Consider the following 22,144-nt stretch of genomic DNA (forward strand, 5'->3'; position numbering starts at 1 on the left):
GTGTCACTGCGCGCGCGTGCGTGCGTGCGGGCGTGCGTGCGTCTTATTATGTGTGCGCGTGTGTGTTGTTGCGTGTGTGTTGTTGCGTGTGTGCACCATCTCGCAGTCCCGTTCATTTCGGCCTGTTTTGCACTTGGTCTATTTAGGGAGAGATGAGCGGCAGGGTTGGAGATCTGAGCGTGAAACAGGCCGAGGCTTTAGCGCTGGTGAGTATTTCACTCCTGCTTCATGACTTTGGCTTTCCAGTAGTTTTTCTCCCGGAAACGTGGAGCACTTCTGTCCTACCATAGAGAAGCTGGACATTTGTCGCATTGATATTGACAGCCTAATATTCCACCATCATATACATTGGACTAAAGCACCGGAGATGCAAAAACATTTGAAACACTCTGATCGACTTTAGCTCAGTAATAGCACGCCGCTGTATTAGAGGTGATTTTCAGTAAGAACCAAAAAAGGTGGAAGTGAACTGAAGGCATCACACGCTATATTTCCGCTTTGTTTTGCCTAATGTTTACTTTTCTCCGGTATGTCTCTAGCAACTTACACATGAGAGCATACCACCAGGGTTGCCAGATTGGCCACTGCTTTAAGCACAGTGAAATGGACAGCAACATTGCACTTCTTTATAATTTTAATATTTTCGGATATTGAATAACCTTAAAAGGTCCAGCAGCTTAATCCCCTTTTCAGAAAATGTTGAACTGCTTTAGAAAGCTAGAAACATTATCCATCCAAAGAGGGGAAAAGGGTGGCTATGTTTTGGTGGGTTATTTTACAGATAATGTCATCACAATATGATGACAAAATGTCACATATGACTTGACATTTCTGTAGTATTGTATAGGACTGCTAGCAGTGGTGTTGAATGAAAATTCAGTTCAAGGATATATTTTTATTTCATGTCTACAGAAGTAAATGATTGAACATTGAAATTCGGACAGAATTAGATATATATTAAACATCATAATAACAAGATACCAATGATATCTCAGAAAAGTATATGGCAACCTAATTTCTTATGATATTGGTATTAGCTTGCCATTGCCCAGCCCTATCAACTTATTGAAAATCCTATTTTTAAATACAAAGAATAATATGTGAAACCAAGTTTTTGCAGTGATAGTAAACTTAATATTCTGTTGTATTCGTTTTACTTTTTTTTCCCCCACAGAAGTTCTTCTTCTTCTGATGATGAGGATTATTATTATTATTGTTATTATTGTTATTACTTATAAGGACCACTAAGGATTAAGAGTATAATTTTAATAAAAATTTTATTTCATTTAAATGAGTGTAATTAAGCAGATAGCTGTCTGGCAACACTGTAATTCCACACAATTAACTTATTTATTGGTTTTTTTCCCCCTGTATTTAATTGTCCCAGTTTCGGGAGAGGGTCCAAGATGTCCTGCCTCAATGTCCGTCTCAGAGCGACCATTTCTTACTGCGCTGGCTTCGAGGTGAGAACAACACAACTCCGTCAATAAGTGCCGTTAGTTGAGAGATTCTTTTACTAACCTGCTGCCAGTGATATTATAAAAAACAGAGATTTGGTTTCATAAGAGGAGTCAATCCTCCTTCTCACACATTCTCTTATACAGTTGGAGCTAGAGGCAAGTGAAAGGGATCTATTGTTCGGTCCTGACGCAGCAGCGTACACAGTGAGCTAGATTAATCTCAGCTGTAATCCGATTAGAGCTCTAAAACAAAACCCAGCATGTCTGTATAGTCAGCTATGGCTGACCAACTATCCTGTATGGCTGTGAGGACAGTATTAACTGCACACTAGCAGAATGGTGGTATCAGAAAACGACAGCCATTTCAGGGTCTGTAGCTTCCAACATGGCTGAAATGCTAGACTTACTTCAGAATATAATATATAGTAAATATACAGCAGGTTTGTTCTGGTTTCAGTGGGGTCAGGGCAATTTTTAGAGCTTCGCTTACTGAAGTTTAGCGACAACTCGGCTTTGTGATAAAGAATGTCTGTGTTCAGAGTCGCTGCCCTGGAAAGAGTCTGATTATGTGGTATAGTTCAGCACAGGCACAGAGCAATGGATCAGCAAGTGACATGTTAACATTATCACTATTCGTTTATTGTTATTATACACAATAAACAATTTATGCTGGGTGTGTGCTGTTACATTTATCAGATAATGTTGGTGTAAATATTTTAAGGTTGTTTGGTTTATGCTGGTTGAAGGGTGGATCTTCACTGGGGCAGTTTTCTCCTGGTCGATCTGTATATTAAGGGTGCTTATATACAGTATATCCTATTCTTAAAAGCTTGAATGCTCTAATCTGATTGGTCAGGAGCTTTATTTAATTAATTTTCTATAACAGCAGCTCTGACCGTAATCTCAGCTACAATCCGAATTGTTTCTGTAGTAACAGCTCATTCACACAGACTTTACAGTAGATGCTCCACTTCATAACAAATAAAGTGTATAATTATTAATACAATATTAGAAGGAGTCTCCAGTGTCAGTGCTTTGTAACAGATATAAAGCTGTAGCTTTAGAATTGAGGAGTCTGAACTTTGTGCTTTCTTAATAACAATAAGCTCCTTTTTTTTCTTATTAACTCTCTTAAAAAATAGAGCCTAGTGAGAGAACATCTGTTTATAACTGTTATATTAAGTGATACGTTGTTTTGTTGATATCCCATAATGTTAAATGTAACTACAAATAGTAAATCATTTGACTTGTTATGTATAAATACATACAGAATAAAGTTTATATATTATTATAAGATGAATAAACCACTTTGGAACATGCTGTCATAGGAAAATAATCAACATTAAAGTGATAGCAGTAATGCTAGAACACAGAAATGTGATGGGAGGTGCACAAGACAGTGGTGAGACCGGCCATGCTGTATGGTTTACAGGAGTCAGAGCTGGAGGTAGCAGAGCTGAAGATGAGGTTGAGGTTCTCTTTGGGAGTGACATGGTTGGAAAAGATTAGGAATGAGTACATCAGAGGGACGGCTCATGTTGGACGTTTGGGGGACGAAGTTAGGGAGGCCAGATTAAGATGGTTTGATGAGGGAGAGTGAGTATATTGGTAGGAGAATGTTGGACATGGAGCTGCCAGGCAGGAGGCAAAGAGGAAGGCCAAAGAGGAGGTATATGAATGTAATAAATGAGGATATGAAGCTAGTGGGTGTAAGTGTTGAGGATGCAGAAGATAGGGATAGGTGGAGAGAGATGATTTGCTGTGGCCACCCCTGAAGGGAAAAGCCGAAAGAAGAAGAAATAGCCTTTATTTGTCACATATACATTACAGCACAGTGAAATTCTTTCTTCGCATATCGCATCCTTGGAGGTTGGGGTCAAAGCACACGGTCAGCCATGATACAGTGCCCCTGGAGCAGAGAGGGTTAAGGGCCTTAAGGGCTCAAGGGCCCAACAGTGGCAACTTGGCAGTGCTGGGCCTTGAACCCCCGATCTTCCGGGCAACAACCCAGAGCCTTAACCCACTTGAGCCCCCACTGGTACTGATAGCAGTAACTCCATTGTTGATTATTTTCCATGAACAGCAAGAGCCACCATGTTTTAGTCTTTCTTAGACTTCTTGCTTTCTAAATATATGTTACATACCACATGATACTGTCTGCACTTCTGCTTTTCTGCAAATGCAATACCGTGACACAATATCTTGCAGAAGAGATTATGGGAGGCGTAAAAAACATTTTCAGCACAGTAACAAAATTATTGATAAATAATTGATGGCTCCACTGCTATCTGCTAAATGGATCAGAACTGATGGGTCAAGCTGCTTTTTTTTTTTTTAAAGATAATATCAGTGTATGGAAATTTCAAGATATTATTTCATGTGGTTGAAAAAAGAAGTTTTACCTACATGGTTCAACTGAAATTCAAATTCATTTGCAAACTTTATTTGTCACATAAACAATCATACACAGAACGGCATGCACTGAAGTGCTTTATACGACTGTCTGTGTATGAAAGAAATCGATAGAAGGTCAAGGTTCAAAAACTAGAATTTAAAAATAAAACAATATACAGTACGAACATAGAAGTTCAAGGAAATAAAATGCAATCTGCTGTACAAATAAAAGTCGGCGGCTGTACAAGGTAAAATATATAGACCATATATGAAGGGGAAAAAAAAAAGAAAAATGTTTGTTTTGTCATGTTTCAGTATTTTTTCCCCATGTTGCGAAAGCTGTTACTAACACCTTTACACATGACTGGCAATACTTTAGGAGGGCTGCCTCAGCGCTTTAGAGAAGATAAGATAAAAACCAGTGTATATGAATGGTGCTGACTTTCAGTAATATATGATAGAAGTTGTAGAGCGAGTGTTGCTTCAGGTTACTGATATCATCTAGTTTTGCAAGGGACACTTCAGAACACTCGGATTTGCACAGGACTCATTGAAAACACACAGTTTTTGCACATACCTGGATTTTGCACATTACCTTATTATCTTTACCTTTAAATTTCTAGTATTTTGTATTATTTTTCAAATAAAAAAATATTTTCATTTAAAATTTTATTTTTATTTATTACCGTTAACTGTTTGTGGATACTGCTGCCTGCCTGCCTGCCTGCCTGCGTGTCTGTCTATCTATCTATCTATCTATCTATCTATCTATCTATCTATCTATCTATCTGTCTGTCTGTCTGTCTGTCTGTCTGTCTGTCTGTCTAGTTTCACTGCTATGACTCACTTTGTTTTTGTGTATTATAAACTAAAGACATGTCACTCATTGGACTTTCACACTCCTACCCTGTGGAATGAGTAGTCTGAGATATGGCAGATGTCAGATCCGCTGCTGTCCGCTGCAATATATAATCCCCTTTATGAGTATTAAACACTTTAGTGTCTGTGTGACGGGAAGACAGTCAGGTGCAGGCGTGTGTCACACGACAGAGTTAATCTGCTCGCCTGCAGGCGCTGATCGAATGCAGTTACTGTTTGAAGGCGATTTAATTCTTTTAGAGTTTTTCCTAAAAGGAAAGCGGTAGCTGTGTGTGCAGACATTAGGTTACTGATCAGAAGGTCATGAGTTCAAATCCCAGCACTTTCCACTGCCCATGTTGGAACCCTTAAAACCAGGCTCTTAACCTTCATTTGCTCATTTACGTAAACGAGATAAATGCAAGTGGCTCGGCATAAAGGCGTCTTCTAAAGGCTATAAATGTACTAGGGTCAAATGTTATTACATTTATGATTACATTTTATTGGGCAATGACATATATATCTCAAAAGTTTGGGATCACTTGCATATTTCAGCTTGATTTCAGCTACGGAGGAAGACTCCATCAGCCACAATACATCTTGTGGGAGATGCTCCAAGAAGCATGGGGTGAAATCTCATCAGATTATCTTGAAAAATTGACAGCTAGAATGTCCAGGCTGTAATTGCTGCAAAAGGTGGTTTTATATATGTATAATAAACAAATATACACATATACAAAACGGTTCAGTGATGTGGTGTTGTCCCAAATCCCAAATTTCCCAAATTTGATTATTTAACAAAACACTTCTGAAATATTTTAATTCTCTCTCTCATAACACAATAGCTTGCCAATGCTGTCAATTTTTATTTATTAAAGAACAACATACCGTACATTTTGTGGAATGTCCATAAAAACAACTTTCTGTTATCACTTATAAACAAAAGTTAACCAAAAATCAGCCAGCTTAATACTTGGCTTTAAGAAACATGCCCTTTGTCCTGAAGACTCATTGCTGTGATATAAAACTTAATCTATTAAATATTTTCAGTGTCACTGAAGCGCTCACTGCCACTGAAGACTTTTTCCTAAAAGTATATTATATAAGTATATAGATATATATAATATTAAATAAACATCTCCAACGATATACTGTATTTTTGTAAAATAATTTTGTTATTTAATATTTTTAGTCTTAATTATTAGTCCTCTTAGCAAATCCCTGTGAATGAGCTATTACTATAGAAACGATAACAGATTAGAACAAAAAAAAACTTTAATGTAAACCTGTGAGTAAATCAAAACCAGTATAAAGGTTTTTAAAAAAGATGTTTTCTGGTATTCAGCACAGTTTTCTGATCAAAATGGTCATGATGGGATTCTTGATGTTAATTATTTTGCCGCTTCAGTGAAGCTGCTGTATTCAGACTGCAAAGTAAAGTATTTGGCCAGTATTCCATCATGGGGTTTGCAAACGTCTCACGATCATGAGGACTTTAGGCAAAAGTAGGCAAATATGTGCCCTTGTATTTTATGTTCTGGAGGCATTAGAGCTTTTCAAAGCCTGAAACAGTGTATTAAAATATACATTTGGAAATATTATTTTTAAAAAGCAATTTTTTCTCATTTCATAGCATCCATTTAAGCAGTCAGTCAAGTTTATAAGTATAAAGAGAGATGCACTAATACCACTTGTTGTATGGGAATACAAATGGATATTGGAGATATTGATTTAAAACTGACATTGTTCCAGTAAATAAATGAAAAGTAAATAAAAAACCTCTTTGCATGGTTCTGTTGCTGTATTACTATTGTATATGTGCAGGATATGTGTTATGTTGATGATAATAGCACCATGTGATTAAAAAAATTATTCATAAGTCAGTGTTCACCCTGAAATTAATATTCATTATCGAATTGGTTCATTTCTATTTTAAACAGTAAAGATCCAGTCATTTCTACTACAATTTGTTTAATTTTATATTACATTTTAATCTTTAATTTTAACACCTTTAGGCTTTACCTGTGCCCTCTACTCATTACTTCACAGCGTTCACTCCTGTTCTTTATTCTTGTCTGTTTTTCAGCCAGAAATTTCAACGTGCAAAAAGCTGAAGCGATGCTACGTAAGGTAGGACAGTGTTTTCATTTATAATAAAAGTGTTGCTAAAATGTTGAGTCTGAATCCGAGTGTGATTGTGACTTGATTCTATCGAACGCTGGTGCATTTCTGTTTGAATTATTTAGGTGCTATTATGTGCAGCCAGGCGTCTCCCCTCTTCTGTGTCTCAGAACGTTCCTCTGCCACTCATGGTACACGTGTGTTGTAGAAATGAACAATATCGCCATCGGTTCAAACATACACAGGTTACACTACTTCCTGAACATGTGCCTCATGTTTTGGTTTTTTGGAAGCACATACTCTTTTCTGGGAAAAAAAAAAGCAGTAGACCGGGTTTGTCCAAACTGAGTCTTTGTTGGATTTTGGCATGTTAGAGTCATGTTCTGTCATGTCAGGTGTCTCCTGTGAAAACATATATAATCCCTTTAACAATAACATACAGTTTCTGTTTGTAATTACTAGGATAGGTTTTTGAACCTAGTCTGAGCATGATTTCTGCAAATGAGGAGATTGCTACTAGTAGTATAACAATCCGCATTATTTTCCCATGAATAATCTGTGAGATAGATGCAACGTGTAATGTTGTTTTGTAATGTTGTAGTAAAATGGGTAAATGAGTAGAATGTTTTATCTTTCATTAAAAACTTTTTAACTCGTGTCTCTATCTGCTATCAGACACCCAGTTTAACAGTCATGCTGGCTGTTATTCAGAGTGTTACCTAAACTTTAATTTAAACAGGTTTCAAGGTTAGGAAATTGTTAACTTGGTTAAAAAACAACATACAGTATACAGAAATCTCTCTCCTAGATCATTAACCACTTGAGTTACCACCCTCAAAAAGGTTTTTGCATATCCCAGTTTGTTAGAAAGCTGGGGTCAGAACACAGGGTCAGCTATACGGTGATCTTGGAGCAGGAAGGGTTAAGGGCCTTGCTCAGGGGCCCAACAGCAGTAGATTGGCAGTGTTGAGGCTTGAACCCCCAACCTTTTGATTAGTGACCCAGAGCCTTAACTGCTCAAGCCACCACTTGAATTATTATTCAATAATAACAATTAAACAAATATATAACTTATAATAGTGAGGCTTGTACAGTAAGTCTAAATCTGGAGACAGAAGTTTGCGCAGTTCTTCGCACGTGCGGCTTTCTGCTCTGGTATTATCTCAGGACATTCGTGTTAATCAGGCATTACTAAGGTAAAGAGCAGATTTGAGGTTAAAGGTCAGGTGTGAATCAGATTCTGGCCTGTTAGGGGTGTGAATCATCTGTGAATGAATTCAGTATTGGGGTGTGCTGAGAAATAAAATGGCAACAAAAGATCTGAGCAGTCGATTGGATGAGTGACAATTTTAGTCAGACACAATTCAGCAGCTCTTGTGACTTTGCAATAAATATCAAATATAAATATTGATGACGTATATAAATATAGATATTGCAAAGGTCTCTCACCTTTGAATATTCTCAAGAGTATATATATATGTTTATATATATATATATCTCATAATGCTACAAAACACACATAAGCTATTTTATACATGTTCAGAGAGTTAGTAATTACATCCTAATGTGAAGCTCCATAGGAGGTTGAAGAGAGTTGGTTGTTTCTCCATTGCAACACAGTTTCAGGGGTAAAAATAAGCTTGAGAGTTAAAGGGAAATTAGACAGTAGGGATATTATGCTCTGGGGATGTTTTTAGATTACTACTCAGTTCAATAGGCATATAATCAAATTCACACAGTTCTCTTCAAATATAGCCAATGAGACAAAAGATATTTGGTGTTACAGCATACACACATACCCAAAACTTTATATACTTGCTTTAACATTCCAAGAAATGGATTTTTTTTCCTGTTTTGTTGTGTCAATGTTCAGCATTAAATGTCTTTGTCATGTCTCACTCCACAGTGGTGGATAATATGAAGCTCATATGCAAGTAGACAGTATTTCTGTTTTTATTTAACCTACTAGGGACAGTATATTAATAGAAAAGTTCCAAAAAAGGGTTCGTTTTTTCCACAAAAATGTTTCTATCTTCAAAGTAAATGTTGATATTAAACCCATTTCTGCTCTCTGAGTGCTTGTTCATAAGCAAGTAAAATTTGAAGGCGTTTATCTTCAACCAGTAAAATTCTGTTATCCAACAGAGCTAAAAACACACTGAAAGCCAATAGACTCATTTTATATCAGCCTCACAACCAATCATTCATTTCTTTATACTGACCGAAAACATCAGATTAAATCGATGAAGAATTTTGTGTAACATCATGCAAGGTTTGTATATACAAATATAATTTAAAAGTACAAATTCATCTTTTTTAGCAAGGCAGGAGGCAGATTGTTTACAGATTACAGTAAGTAATTGGCAAGTTTGGCAGGAACAGGATGTCAAGTGTGTGGGTGTATACACTTATTAACAGCCCACTCTCACATCCTAATGTGTTATTAAAGACAGATGCACTTGGAGGGTAAACACATTAGGTCAGCAGAGAAAAGACTAAAAGCAGACAGCACCAGTGTACGTAGGACTGTAGAACATAAATATCTGGTATGCTTAAAGTCTTTGATTAGAGTGATAATGATTTTGGCCTGACATAATTTAGATCAGATTTTTCTGATAAAAAGTCATATTTTTTAATTTGCTAAACATTTAAAAATTTCTTCCCTTTCATGTATTTGTTAGTTACAATAGCCTTTTAGTCATGTTCTGAGCAAAACAAACCAACAACAATAACACTGGACATGCTGGCTGATCTTTTGAGACTGATATCTTAAACAGCTTTGTCTTTTCTCCAAATTATTCCTTTCACTTTTTAGCATTTGGAGTTCAGGAAACAGTTGAAGGCTGACACTATCACCACTGACTGGAAGCCTCCTGAGGTATGATCTACACACAGTTGAGAATGGAGCATCAGAGATGTGTTCAGAGCAACATCTTTATTCAAAACTCCCAAGGTCGGTAATGAAAGATTTCACTGTCTGTTCTGACATTGCTGCTTGTTATTAGGTATTAGAGAAGTTTCTCTCCGGAGGAATGTGTGGCTACGACCGAGAGGGAAGCCCCGTGTGGTACGACGTTATCGGGCCGGTGGATCCCAAAGGTCTTCTTCTGTCCGCCTCTAAGCAGGACTTCATCAAGACAAAAGTACGAGATTGTGAGATGCTGCAGAACGAATGCACTTCACAGAGTGAAAGAGTAAGTGTCTAGGTGACATCATGCTTAGTGGTCTGAACAAGTTAAAGGGGCAATATGTAACTTTTTTTTAACAAAACAAAGCTGGAAAATGGACTTAGCAGAGCAGCTGAATCTGGAGCTTGTTTGTAGGCTGAAAAAAATGCAAACGAAAGTCTGAAATGAAAATACCATACCTTTTGCTAGATATTTTTGCGCATCTTGATTTTTAACATATCTTCAAAATGATGTGATTATTACAGGACTAGAAACACATTTAAACTTCAAGTTTAATTAATAACTGCTTCTTTATTTTTAGCACTTGGTATCACAATAATAATGCTAAGCAGAAGGGTTTTTATTACAGTCCAAGCCTGGCCTTGATGACCCATCTAGACAAAAATAGAACAAATCATTTATGCATTGATCTAGACAAAAATGGAACAAATCTTTTATGCATTGATTTGTTGGTGGAAAGAGACAAAAACAGCTCTCAGAACTTAATTACTGCTTTCCTCTCCACATCACCTCCATGTTGTCACTCTCTCTTTCTTTTATTCATTTTAGTTGGGTACAAATGTCGAATCCATCACTATGATCTACGACTGCGAAGGCTTGGGCCTGAAGCATCTATGGAAGCCCGCTATAGAGACGTATGGGGAGGTAGGATCTCATTCTGTTTTCTGCGTACACTGTGCTCAAGTGCGTTATCATTGTCCACAGTTCAGTTCTAAAAGTATGTAAATATTTATATGACTTGACCCCGTGTTGAACAAGGAAACAAGCTTTTGTAAGGAAACAGTCGTCTCTTGAGCAATCGGCAAACTTTTTTTCTCTTGTAGGTTTTGACAATGTTTGAAGACAACTATCCTGAAGGACTGAAGAGATTATTAGTAATAAAAGGTAAGTTGTGCAGTAGGGTGTACATAAATATAGTTAGCATGTGCAGCTGATTGGTCAAAAAGGTGTTCTGTAACAGCAGCTTGGGCAGTAGTGCTGACTGCAAGGGAAAATACTATAAAAACTGTTAGTGTTTTACAAGGCAGTCTAAGGTTAGGCTGCACAGCGTGAGTAACGACAAAGGGTTATGTTAGGTGGAGTGAAATGGGCCAAGAATGAGACAAACAAACAGGAGTTAACTTAAAAGGTGATATAATATCAAATATATACATTTAGTGGGTTGCTATACACAACTAGAAAATCCAGGGACGTCATCAAAACCCCACAAACAAAAGAAAGTTCCTCTTTTTCAAACACAACCTACAAAAATGGTATTTGAACCCCTATTAGCAGTGAACATACATAATACGTGGATATTTATAGAAATGACAGAGTGACTATTTACAGATCCAGGCAACTAAACGGATCAAGGGACGGATCAAGGTCATTGTCAGGATAAGTTCAAGACACAAAAATAGCAATAAGACACGAAACAGGTGAGCATCAACGAAGCGAAGATGCTGGTACTGGATTTTGTCAGAGTTAAATATTGTTGCTCAGTGATGACGTCATCTAGGGCAGCAGTAAGCAAGAGTAGGCAACTGAAGCAGAGTAGAAAGGCCTGGACTGGAGTCTGGAATGGACTGACCTGCACAGAATGAACACAAAGATGAAGCATACACACTGAAACATGTGGGGTGTAACTTTGAGGTTGAATATCAGTTGAATAAATCACTTTGGGGTGGTTTGAGCTAAGAAATTAAAAAACTTTACTGTGGTAATAGACTTCACTCAGGTCTGTCTTGATTGCTCTTTTTAACAGAACAACCTGTAACTTAGTTTTATTCCTTACATATAGTAGAGTAAGAGATTTTCGGAGGGTTAACTAACATAACTTTTTTTTGCAGCTCCCAAGCTGTTTCCTGTGGCGTATAACCTGGTAAAGCACTTTCTGAGTGAAGACACTCGACGCAAGATCATGGTTCTGGGGTGTAAGATAATCTTGCTTATTTAGACCTTCCTGTTGTGTTCATCGCCTTGACCAAGAATCACTTGAATATGCACTAATAATACACTCACACATTTAATGTTTGTGACGTAAACTTTGTCCTTTTGTGTTTCACCAGCCAACTGGCAGGAGGTTTTAAAGAAGTACATCGACCCAGAGGAGCTCCCAGCCATCTACGGGGGGAAACTGACCGATCCTGATGGCGACCCGCGCTGCAGGACCAGGGTGAGTGAAGGTCAAAAGACACACAGGGTCTCAGCTCAGGCTAGGTGGCATATGCTTACTAGTTAAGCTAGTGCATAGAATAATCAGACTGTCATTGCGCCATGATAAATAGTTCTTGCTCCATGCTATACAAAATGCAGAAGGTGTTCACTTGCACTTTCATTTTCTATAAGATACCAATATTAAACCGAGTACTGACCAAGCAACTGCTACCAGGAGTGATGTAGCAGTTTGTGGTATTTTACTGTAGCGCATAAAAAAATTATCTAATCGCTTGTATATTTAGTTGTAAGACATTTAGCAAGTTTCATATTTATTGTTTTGTTGTGCATAATGATGCATCAACTCTCTGAATCACATTCACTAGCTAAACTTGCGTTGTATCTTCTTATTTTTCATAGATAAAACATCGCTTGTATCTAATAGCTTGTATGTACTGAAATAGTTTGGGTGCATGCAAAATCCTTGACATGATACAGTATAAATACATTATGCACTGTACATTATATGGCCAAAAGTTTGTGGACACCTGAATATTACACACACATGCTTTTTGTACATCCTATTCCAGATTTCCTGTTAATAATAAGTCTCACTTTTCACAGAAGGCTTTCTGCTAGATGTGGGGATTTCATTTAGCTACAAGAGCATTAGTGAGATCAGACACTGGGGTTCAGTCAGTGTTCCAGTTCATCTGAAAAGTGTGGTGTTGTGGTGTTGAGTCAGAGTCAGGGCTCTGTGCAAGACACTCGAGTTCTTCCACTCCAACCTTAACACACCAGCAGACGTAGACATTCTATATGACTATGCGTTGTAGCGTCAATTTAGGAAGTCCACATATGGGTGTGATAGTCAGGGGTTTTTTTTTGGCCATATAGTGTACATTTACAAAAACAGGTTTAGACAAGACATTTAAGCTTTTGTCTGGTGTCTTGATACGTGTAGAGTTAGTGGAAAACGGCTTGGAAACTACCACATCACCGTCATATCTTGATTATCACATGCAGGTCAGCACAATTTCATTTCTGATCACGAAAAAAGTGTAACTAGGGAACTAAAGTGGAAAACTTTTCCGGATAATGTGTCCTATGCTAATTTGCATGACCTGGGTCATGTCAAAAAAATGTCAAACATGCTCATAGTATAAATCAGATCAGTGGATTGGGTCAGAAAATAAGTCAAATCAAGTTCTATAGCAATGCAGTGTTTGGGGTCAAGATTAGCTCAGATATTATTATAAGTATCTGATAATCACAGTCTAAGGGAATTTGTTCTGATTCCTAAATGGGTTGTTTTGGGGAAAAAAGATCTGCAACTATCCTTTATTCAGGAAATACAATATTTTTTGCTTACTCAGTGAAAGACAATTCTTCAGGATAAATTTTTTACTATAATGTTAGTCATTGCTGGCTTCAGCATTAGTCTGTAGGCCTGGAAACTCAATGCCAGAGAGTAGCATTATAAAAAATGTCAAGAAGTGGGAAAAGAAAACCCTTTCTGAAATGGCATGACACCAAAGGCAATAACATTATCATTCATCATCCCCTTTTATTGCCATTTGCTAGATATGAATCAATGCAGTGCAATCAAATGATTACATAAGGTTTTATTTCTACAGATATAACATTTAGATAAATACAGTGCTATTTAAGGCGTTGTAATGCTTTATGAAACACAGCCCAGATTGCTTTATTGCACATTGTGGCTTACACTGATTCAGCATTTTTTCAGTTATCAGTTTATCAATTTTATCAGGCAGAGTGAAAACTGGAGCAGATGCACTGTACCTTGCTTGCCTTCGCTCTGTGACAGATATTAATGTTATTATGTTTGATACCGACGTTTTCTAAAACCTTCTGCAAAATTACTTGCTATATATAGGGGAAAAAAATAGCTTACAAACGTTTCTGAGTGGAGTTTAGTCTCATAGATACATAGAATACATAGAAACTGTTAGCCATCAACCTGGTGTTAGAAAATAATTCATGACTATGCTAATAAATCTCTCCGAAATCCAGGCAGTTAGCCTCTATTAGCTATCTGGCCATTATTGAGCCGATATGCTAAACATTTGTAAATATGCCTCAAACATCTCCCAGTAATCCTGTATGTTTAGCTCATGTGAATTCGCTATGAACTTGGAAATCCTGTCAGTTTACCTCATGTTAGCTAGCTGACTAGCATTACCTCTGAAGATTATGAAGATTTCTGAAAATTATTTATGAATCACCTGAAAAATTGATCAAGTTAGCTCATTTTAGCTAGATGACTAACATAACCAGTGAAGATTATGAGCATTTTGTGAATATGACATTAGAACACTTTAATAAATCCTGTCAGGTTAGCATATTTAGCTAGATGACTAGAATTACCAGTGAAGATTATGAACATTTATGATTATGATTTTAAAACCCTTTAAAAATCCTGCCAGGATAGCTTCTGTTAGATAGCTGGCTAACTGTTATGAACGTTGATCGATCTGATTCTCAAAAAGTTTGTGACTAACTTATTTTAGCTTACTGGCTCACAGAATTTGTGAAAATACTTTCTATATAGTAGATATAAAGTAACGTCTTGTCTTCTACTAGAAGATTTCCATATATGAACAGCCAGGGACATTGCATGCATGGTTATAATTATATTTGATTGGAGAAAGATATTTAATGACGTTATGCATGAGTGATAAAGACCAAAAAGTGATTTTTAGTCATTTTGACAAAGATTATACAGCTATGCAATGCAGTGGTGTTGAATTAGCAGGCAAAGTCAGTCACCAGCTCGGCCTGGCTGATTAGCGATTCACAACATGACTAGCATGATGGCTTTGATGGAAGACAGTGCTACTGGCATACAAGGTATAACCTTAGCACTCACACAGAGGAGATGGTGAAAGATGAAACAAAGGGTTAATTCCCAGTGGTCTCACCATTACTTCTTACTAAAAGGCATTGTGGGTAAAATTGTGGGAGTTGAAACCGAAAAAGTCAACTTAGAAGCTAATTCTAAAAGCATCAAGGGCATTATATTATTAGAGTCTCTCATTTCCATATAAGTGGTCTATGTCTGTTTTCCGGAGATGTCAAATATTAGTACTTTCTAGATAATTCTAGATTCTAGAGAAAGATAAATGCATGTTAAGTAGTGCACTCTGTTTACAAATGAATGAATGAAAGGGTTTTAAGATGTAGAAAGTCTTAAACCTGCTGCGTATTTGTATCATGGAGACACGTGAAGCTTTCATATAATCCCACCTAAAGGCTTCTCCAGCTTTTGTGAATTAAATCACCCCTGTTGCCTGTTGTGCTTGGTGCTGACCCAGCAAGATCTCACAATTGCAAATGCAAAGGTATCCTGATATGAGCCAAATGCAGCAAATATTTTTAGAAGGTTAAGATATCATTCTTTATTAGTATAATCCCTAAAAATTCTTGTGAGATCTTATCGTGTGTTGATTTGAGCTCCCAGACTGTCTGATTTTTTTTGCAGCTTTTCTGCTGTAGGCAAGTAGTGCAGCTTTTAGCCATCCTGCCTTACCCGTAGGAAAAATACCATCATGCCTTTAATGGTCTGGTTATTATCTGATCTGTCCTGACATGTTGTCTGCCCATAGATACATAGGTAGAGCTGCATGCTGCCCTCTGCAGGACTGGAGGAGAAGTCCTCATGAAGCACCACAGGATTCCTTTTTATTTTTGAGGGGGTTTATACACTTACATGGGACTGTGATCTCTCAGATGTGGTCCAATTTTCTTTTTCTTTCTCCTTCTTCTTCTTCTTTTTAGAAGTACGGCTTTTTTCTTTGGAGTCGCACATAATACAGGATAATATGGTTTGAAATAGACCACAACATTTCCTTCGTGAAATAGATAAGAACACGCTAGGGTTTTATTTTTGTGACTGAAGACAGCTGAGCTTTGTAGATAACATGTTGAAACTTTATACTGACACATTTTCTATGCATAGGTTTTGTGGATTTTGTGTGTTTGCTTTTCTTAGAATTAAAAAAATCTTTATTTTGTCATCCCATCAGACCAGCCATTGTGTACTGTCCAACCCTAATGAGATGTTTTAGACAATATGATGTGACTCCATTGCTGACTGATTGACCTCATTTCTCTAAATACCCTTTTCATCATTCACTTTACCTATACTACTTTCTCAACCCTTCCATTTTTATATTATTAAAGGCACGTGTAAACTTTAGAAACGTGCTTTATTATGAATTCCTTTCAGAGAATTTAAGTTATGTTCAGTGTGCTGACTGGTCAGGGTGTGAGAAATGTCATGGCAGCAGTTTTTACAAACAGAGAGCTGAAGGTTTTGCCTGAAAATCTGAACTAGTATAGAACATGACATACTGGTGATATTTTGTCATGTAAGTATGCAAATAATACACAGTATGCAAATGAAGCCCATGCCACAGAAATTTACAAGCAAAAAGGGGGCAGACACATGCAGGGTTTCTTTGTGTAATTTCCTTTATTGTTTACCGATATATATTTAAGTTAATAATAAATATCTTCGCTTTGTTATTTTTACAGTACAAAAGGCAGACGGAAGTATTATTTACTTTCATATTCAGTGTTCATAAATTGCCGTGTGTGTGTGTGTGTTTGCAATAATACATGCAAAACCATGTAATATGGACTCAAATGGTTTTTTATGCACTAATTACATGACAGCAAAGTACATACTGTAATCACAAGATGGTCTTTTCCAGCCATCTAACCCTGCTGAAGTGTAAATATATTTAAACCCATTAATATAAAGACAACTGCGAAAGACTAATAGCAAAAGTGTGCGTCTCAATCAAGCTCCCTAGGTAGTGAATCAGTAAATCGTGTACCCGAGTTGAGGCACTGGAGTAACTTTCCATTTAGCAAGATTCTAAATTCATCTTAAAAACAGAACTCTCCTGCAAATTATATTTTCTATTAATGTCTATGTATTTTGTCACATCATATAAAGCACACCAGCCACTTTTTACTCTAACCATCCTGTCGTCTGTGTAAGTTTTGTTCTTCTATCCTTCATTCCATCCTATTATTAAATTCATGTCTTGCCTGAGCTCTACCATGACTAGTTTGTCTTTGCACAGATTAATCAGGGAGGCCTGGTGCCCGAGAAGTACTACGCACGGGATTTTATTAAGCTGCAGTACGACCAGTGTGTGTCTATCAGCCGTGGTTCCTCCCATCAGCTGGAGTATGAGATCCTCGCTCCAGGCTGTGTGCTTAGGTAACACACAACACTTTCTGTAATCTTCCTGTGAACAGTGGACCAGTATAATGGTGTTTAATGATAAGGAAGAAAAAATAATTATTTGTTATGTGTTATTTGATACCGTTTAAAAAAGACATAAGACATTGTTTTACAGTTGTTCATCCCAGGTTGCCAATAAATTACTGCAAAATCTACAGTAAATCTTTTACACTAATATTTTTTAGACATAACCGAGAAAGCAGTATTTCCATGGTGTTTTAATAAACAATTAAATGTTCTAAGAGTTTCCCTAATTTAGAGGGCTAAAAACCTTTGTTATCGCCACACAAGCATTACAGCACAGTGGAATTCTTTTCTTCGCATATCTCAGCTGAGGAAGTTGGAAGTTTATCCTCTTTTCCACAACCCAGAGCCTAAACCTCTTGAACCACCACTGCCCCTATTTTAATCATTTGTAAAGCTCTGGACAGTGGAAATTGGGATAAAAAACAGCCCATATTTTGCTGTTGAGTCAGATTCCTGATCTTGGCTAGCAGCACTAGAAGTGGTCTTCTGTTATTGTAGCCAAATAAGATTCTGAGTTAAGTTAATATAGCCTTCCTGGCAGCATGAAACAAAAAAATTGGCTGTTCTCCTCTGATCTCCCTCATTATCATGTGACACCAACAAGTCATGAGATCCCTTTTTTCCCCCCATTCTGATGTTTAATATGAACATTGAAGCCCTCATCCTGTTTCTGCATGATTGGCTGATTGGAAAAAATACATGAATGAGCATGAAATTGTTGTCAGCTGATTCATTTTTTGATATTCCCCTCTTTGTTCAGGTGGCAGTTCTCCTGTGAAGGTGGTGATGTAGGATTTGGCGTCTTCATGAAGAAGAAGCTTGGTGAATGGATGAAGGCAGGCCAGATGCAGGAAGTCATGGCCAGTCAGCGCTACAACGCACACCTCGTACCCGAGGACGGATCTCTCACCTGCGCTGAGCCTGGAGTGTGTAAGTGTGCAATAAATTCATTGCGCAAATTTTATAGAAAGTTTGACCTCACTTGAACCTTTCCAGAAATAAGCGGATGTAGAAATCACAGACTGCTATAAACCGGTTAGTTTTTTTCCACACAAATGTTTCTATCTTCAAAGTAAATATTGATATCACACCTATTCCTGCTCTCTGAGACGCTCCAAGTGTTTGTTCATTAGCAGCTAAAATCTTCAACCACTAAAATTCTGTGTAAGGTTATCCAACAGAGAGGGACACATGTCTCACACTGAAAGCCAACAGAGACCTGACTCGTTTTATTATATATCCCATTTCCTTTCCTCTGGCAGAAGGAAACCTGAATGTATCGCAAATTACAAAAATCAGTCTAAATTTCAAAGTGTTAATTCTTCTGCTAATGTAATGAAATTAAACCTATATTTACCAATTTTTTTATTTTTTTCTTCTCCAGACGTTCTACGATTTGACAACACCTACAGCATCTTCCAGTCCAAAAAAGTCAGCTTCTCTGTAGAAGTCCTCTTGCCCAGCAACGATAGCCAATCACAGCCTGACTCCAGCAGGTCTCCGGGACGGGATGTGCAGAAAGGTCAATAGTTTGTGATTCTCAACCTGCCTGTTTAGAAGCTGTCCAGCAGGGCAGACCACTACTTGAACACGGTATTTTCCAAAAAAGAAATGTTTTGGAACTGTTCTGTAAAAATGCTGCTTGTGGGAAGAGAAGAATGCCATCTTTCTATTTTTTTTTCTTCTTCTCCGGGTTGAACAGCTGCACAAGACATAGTATTAAAATTCCTTCAGTGTTTACCTTTTCCAGCAGGATCTAGCTCATCAGTTTGGTGTTGTCATGGAGGTTTCTGTACAGCTGAGCTGCAGAAATGGTTTGAAGTAGATACTTGCTTTGGCGCTTTACCCAGAGCTAATTAACTTACTTACACGAATATATCTGAAGAATCACAAAAGCACTTAGTATTATTATTATTTAAGGATTATATAAGCATTAATTGATGATATTGTACTGTGCAAAAGTCTTTCACACCCTTATATAAATAATACAAACTCAAGTTATAGATGTTTATTTTATGAGTTCTGCTTTACTGAATCAATACAAACCCATTTTAGATTTCCATACATGACAAAAACTGTTTATATGTCAGTAAAGAAAGCAACCTATAACATAACAGACCAGTTTTTAGACAGAAATCGTAATGAAGGCTCCTGCAAAAAACACAGGAGCTGTGGCATTATCATTTCCTTTAGAAAACAAAACTACACAAATTGTACCTAAGACTGTTTATCTTTACTTCAGTTCAAGGACTTCATCAGTGAACATTTGATAACTTCAACAAGACAAGCTTCATGTTAAAACTAGTATCAATTTGGCGGCTTAGTGGTTAGCACTGTTGCCTCACAGCAAGAAGGTCCTGGGGCCTATCTGTTTCTCCCCATGCCTGCGTGGGTTTCCTACACTTTCCTCCCACAGTCCAAAAACATGTACATTAGGTTGATTGGTAATCTTAAATTGCCCACAGGAGTGAGTGTGTGTGTGTGTGTGTGTGGTTGTCTGTGTATATGTGTGGCCCTGCAATGGACTGGCGACCTGTCCAGGGTGTACCCCTTCCTTCTCCCAATGTGTGCTAAGATCCCCGTGACCCTAATTAGGAATAAAGCGGGTATAGAAAATGGATTTTGACCATATAGTACACAGTTATAGAATGGAAATGATTTATAATCACACTCTCTGGTGTCACCCAGAAGATGATGAGGTTTCCATATGAGTCTGGTTCCTCACAAGGTTTCTTCCTCATATCGCCTCAGGGAGTCTTTCCTCACAGCCGTCACCCCTGACTTGCTCATTAGGGATCAATTTAAAACATATCATCCTATCTTATCCTGAGTTTAAACGTTTCAGTAAGGCGGCTTTGTGACAAAATCCAATAAAATTGTCTTTAGTTGAATATATATATTTTTAAAGAAGCAAAGGGTTATGTGAACTGTGCTTTATAGTATTTATTTAAGTTTTTCCAGGTTCCTCAGTGTGGATAAAAATCAGAAGGAACCCGGGAACAGGACATGTGTTCGAGAATAACGTCAGTAAAAATGATTAACCAGAGTCTGAATAACATGGATTTGAATTGATAATCACTTTCTTTTGGGTCAGATCATTCATCATCATATGGCGGAAAACAATTTCAATTTCATTCATACATTTCGTTTCTAACCTCTCCGAAAAGAATCACAATGAATGTCGAACGCATTTCAGTGTAAACTTCTCTATGGAAACTAATTTAATAACACTTTCTCAAAGCTTTATTTATACCATAAAAGCCTCTACAGAGTATATGTGTTTGAGTGCAAAAGCTCTCAGACCCTTCAGACAAAATAAAGACAAGGGAATGCTAATTATAACAGCAAGGCATTCAGAGATTTATTTATTCATCATTACAGGGAACAAAAATAGTAAAATAGTGCATGTGAATAGTGGAAAAAAGGATGGTGTTAGTTTAAAGGTCTGCGTCCCATTTTATTAAATCTACTGTAAAACATTCTGTAATAGTTTGTGATTTGTATTTATTTTAATTTCTGACATTTGTTCCAGTTTTGTCTTATTGTTGCAAGACATTTTTCTGAATGAATCAAACGCTTGCACTCCGATGTTGTTTAATAAATCTCTTATATCAGCAAACCTAATATTCACAATTTAATTTATTGTAATGTTCTCTGTATACGGCTGGTGTAATTGGTTATTAAATTATTTTTAGGAGGGATCTGTTGTTTGACCTCAGGAGCTGGTCCTTGTCATTGCATGCATATAATGAGAACACTTATTTTTGAATGAGTTTTTTACTAATGATAGCGTTTCACTGGAATAAGTGGTTGAGTAATGGGACCAGTGATATCAGATCAGTGCCTTTTCTTCTGTAAAACTGTAATGTGTCCAGTGTGTGTGTGTGTGTGTAATTGTGTTCAAGTAATTAGCTGATTAAACTGATATTTCCGTTATGGCAATGGGAGTGTCTGTGTTTCACTTTTTGACAAAGAAATGTTATAGTCACAATATGAAGTAGCTGACTGATGGTATGGGTGGGAATTTGGAAAAGGAGGACTAGACATAGGCATGGGATGATGATGATGATGATGATGATGATGATGATATTGAGGAGTGGACAGAAGACATAAGAAGACAATAGATTGGGCCCATAAAATCAGCTTGCTTTACGCATAAACATAAAATGATTTCAATACGAAGAAGGCGAAGAAGAAAAAAAGAAGAAGAAGAACAATAACCATAGGATTATTTAAAATAAATAAATAAAAATAAATGACAAAAATCCCTGCAATCTCAGAAATATTTTTATTTTAGTGCCAAGTCGAAGGTAAAACGTGCAGTTGGCGCCCTCTGGCGGATATTCACTCCAACTACATGAAGGTTTCCATTATACAGAGTTACCTCATTGCCCAACACAAGAGGGAGCCATAATAATACTCTAAACCGATAACATTCAGCCGTTCATAGATGAGCAAACACCGGAACATGTAAATACATTATGGCAAGAAATACAAACGTGTAGGGAGTACAGCAAGGACCTGCACATCGAAATGAATTATTATCTTGCAGTCTGCCTTAAAAGCAGCGCACCTTACAAACACAAGGGAGGCTCACCCTGGGCTACCGTGTGACGTTCCCGCCGCTGATTGGTGGTATGTTAATCAGGGGGCGGGAGTGGCGAAATGAGTAGGTGACG

The 22,144-nt window shown here is 37.3% G+C and overlaps 1 protein-coding gene across 1 annotated transcript; it reads left to right on the top strand.

The window, feature by feature from the left end:
- On the top strand, positions 1-20,131 carry sec14l8 (SEC14-like lipid binding 8). The gene is made up of 12 exons (XM_058375095.1): positions 1-206; positions 1,388-1,463; positions 6,799-6,842; positions 9,649-9,711; positions 9,839-10,027; positions 10,571-10,666; positions 10,846-10,906; positions 11,851-11,934; positions 12,070-12,176; positions 17,275-17,414; positions 18,226-18,395; positions 18,850-20,131. Exons 1-12 carry the CDS (start codon positions 153-155, stop codon positions 18,993-18,995), a joined length of 1,230 nt encoding a protein of 409 aa, XP_058231078.1. The 5' UTR covers positions 1-152; the 3' UTR covers positions 18,996-20,131.
- Positions 20,132-22,144: the final 2,013 nt, after the last annotated feature.

Source organism: Hemibagrus wyckioides, linkage group LG22 (genome assembly GCF_019097595.1).
Source record: "Hemibagrus wyckioides isolate EC202008001 linkage group LG22, SWU_Hwy_1.0, whole genome shotgun sequence".
Taxonomy (NCBI): domain Eukaryota; kingdom Metazoa; phylum Chordata; class Actinopteri; order Siluriformes; family Bagridae; genus Hemibagrus; species Hemibagrus wyckioides.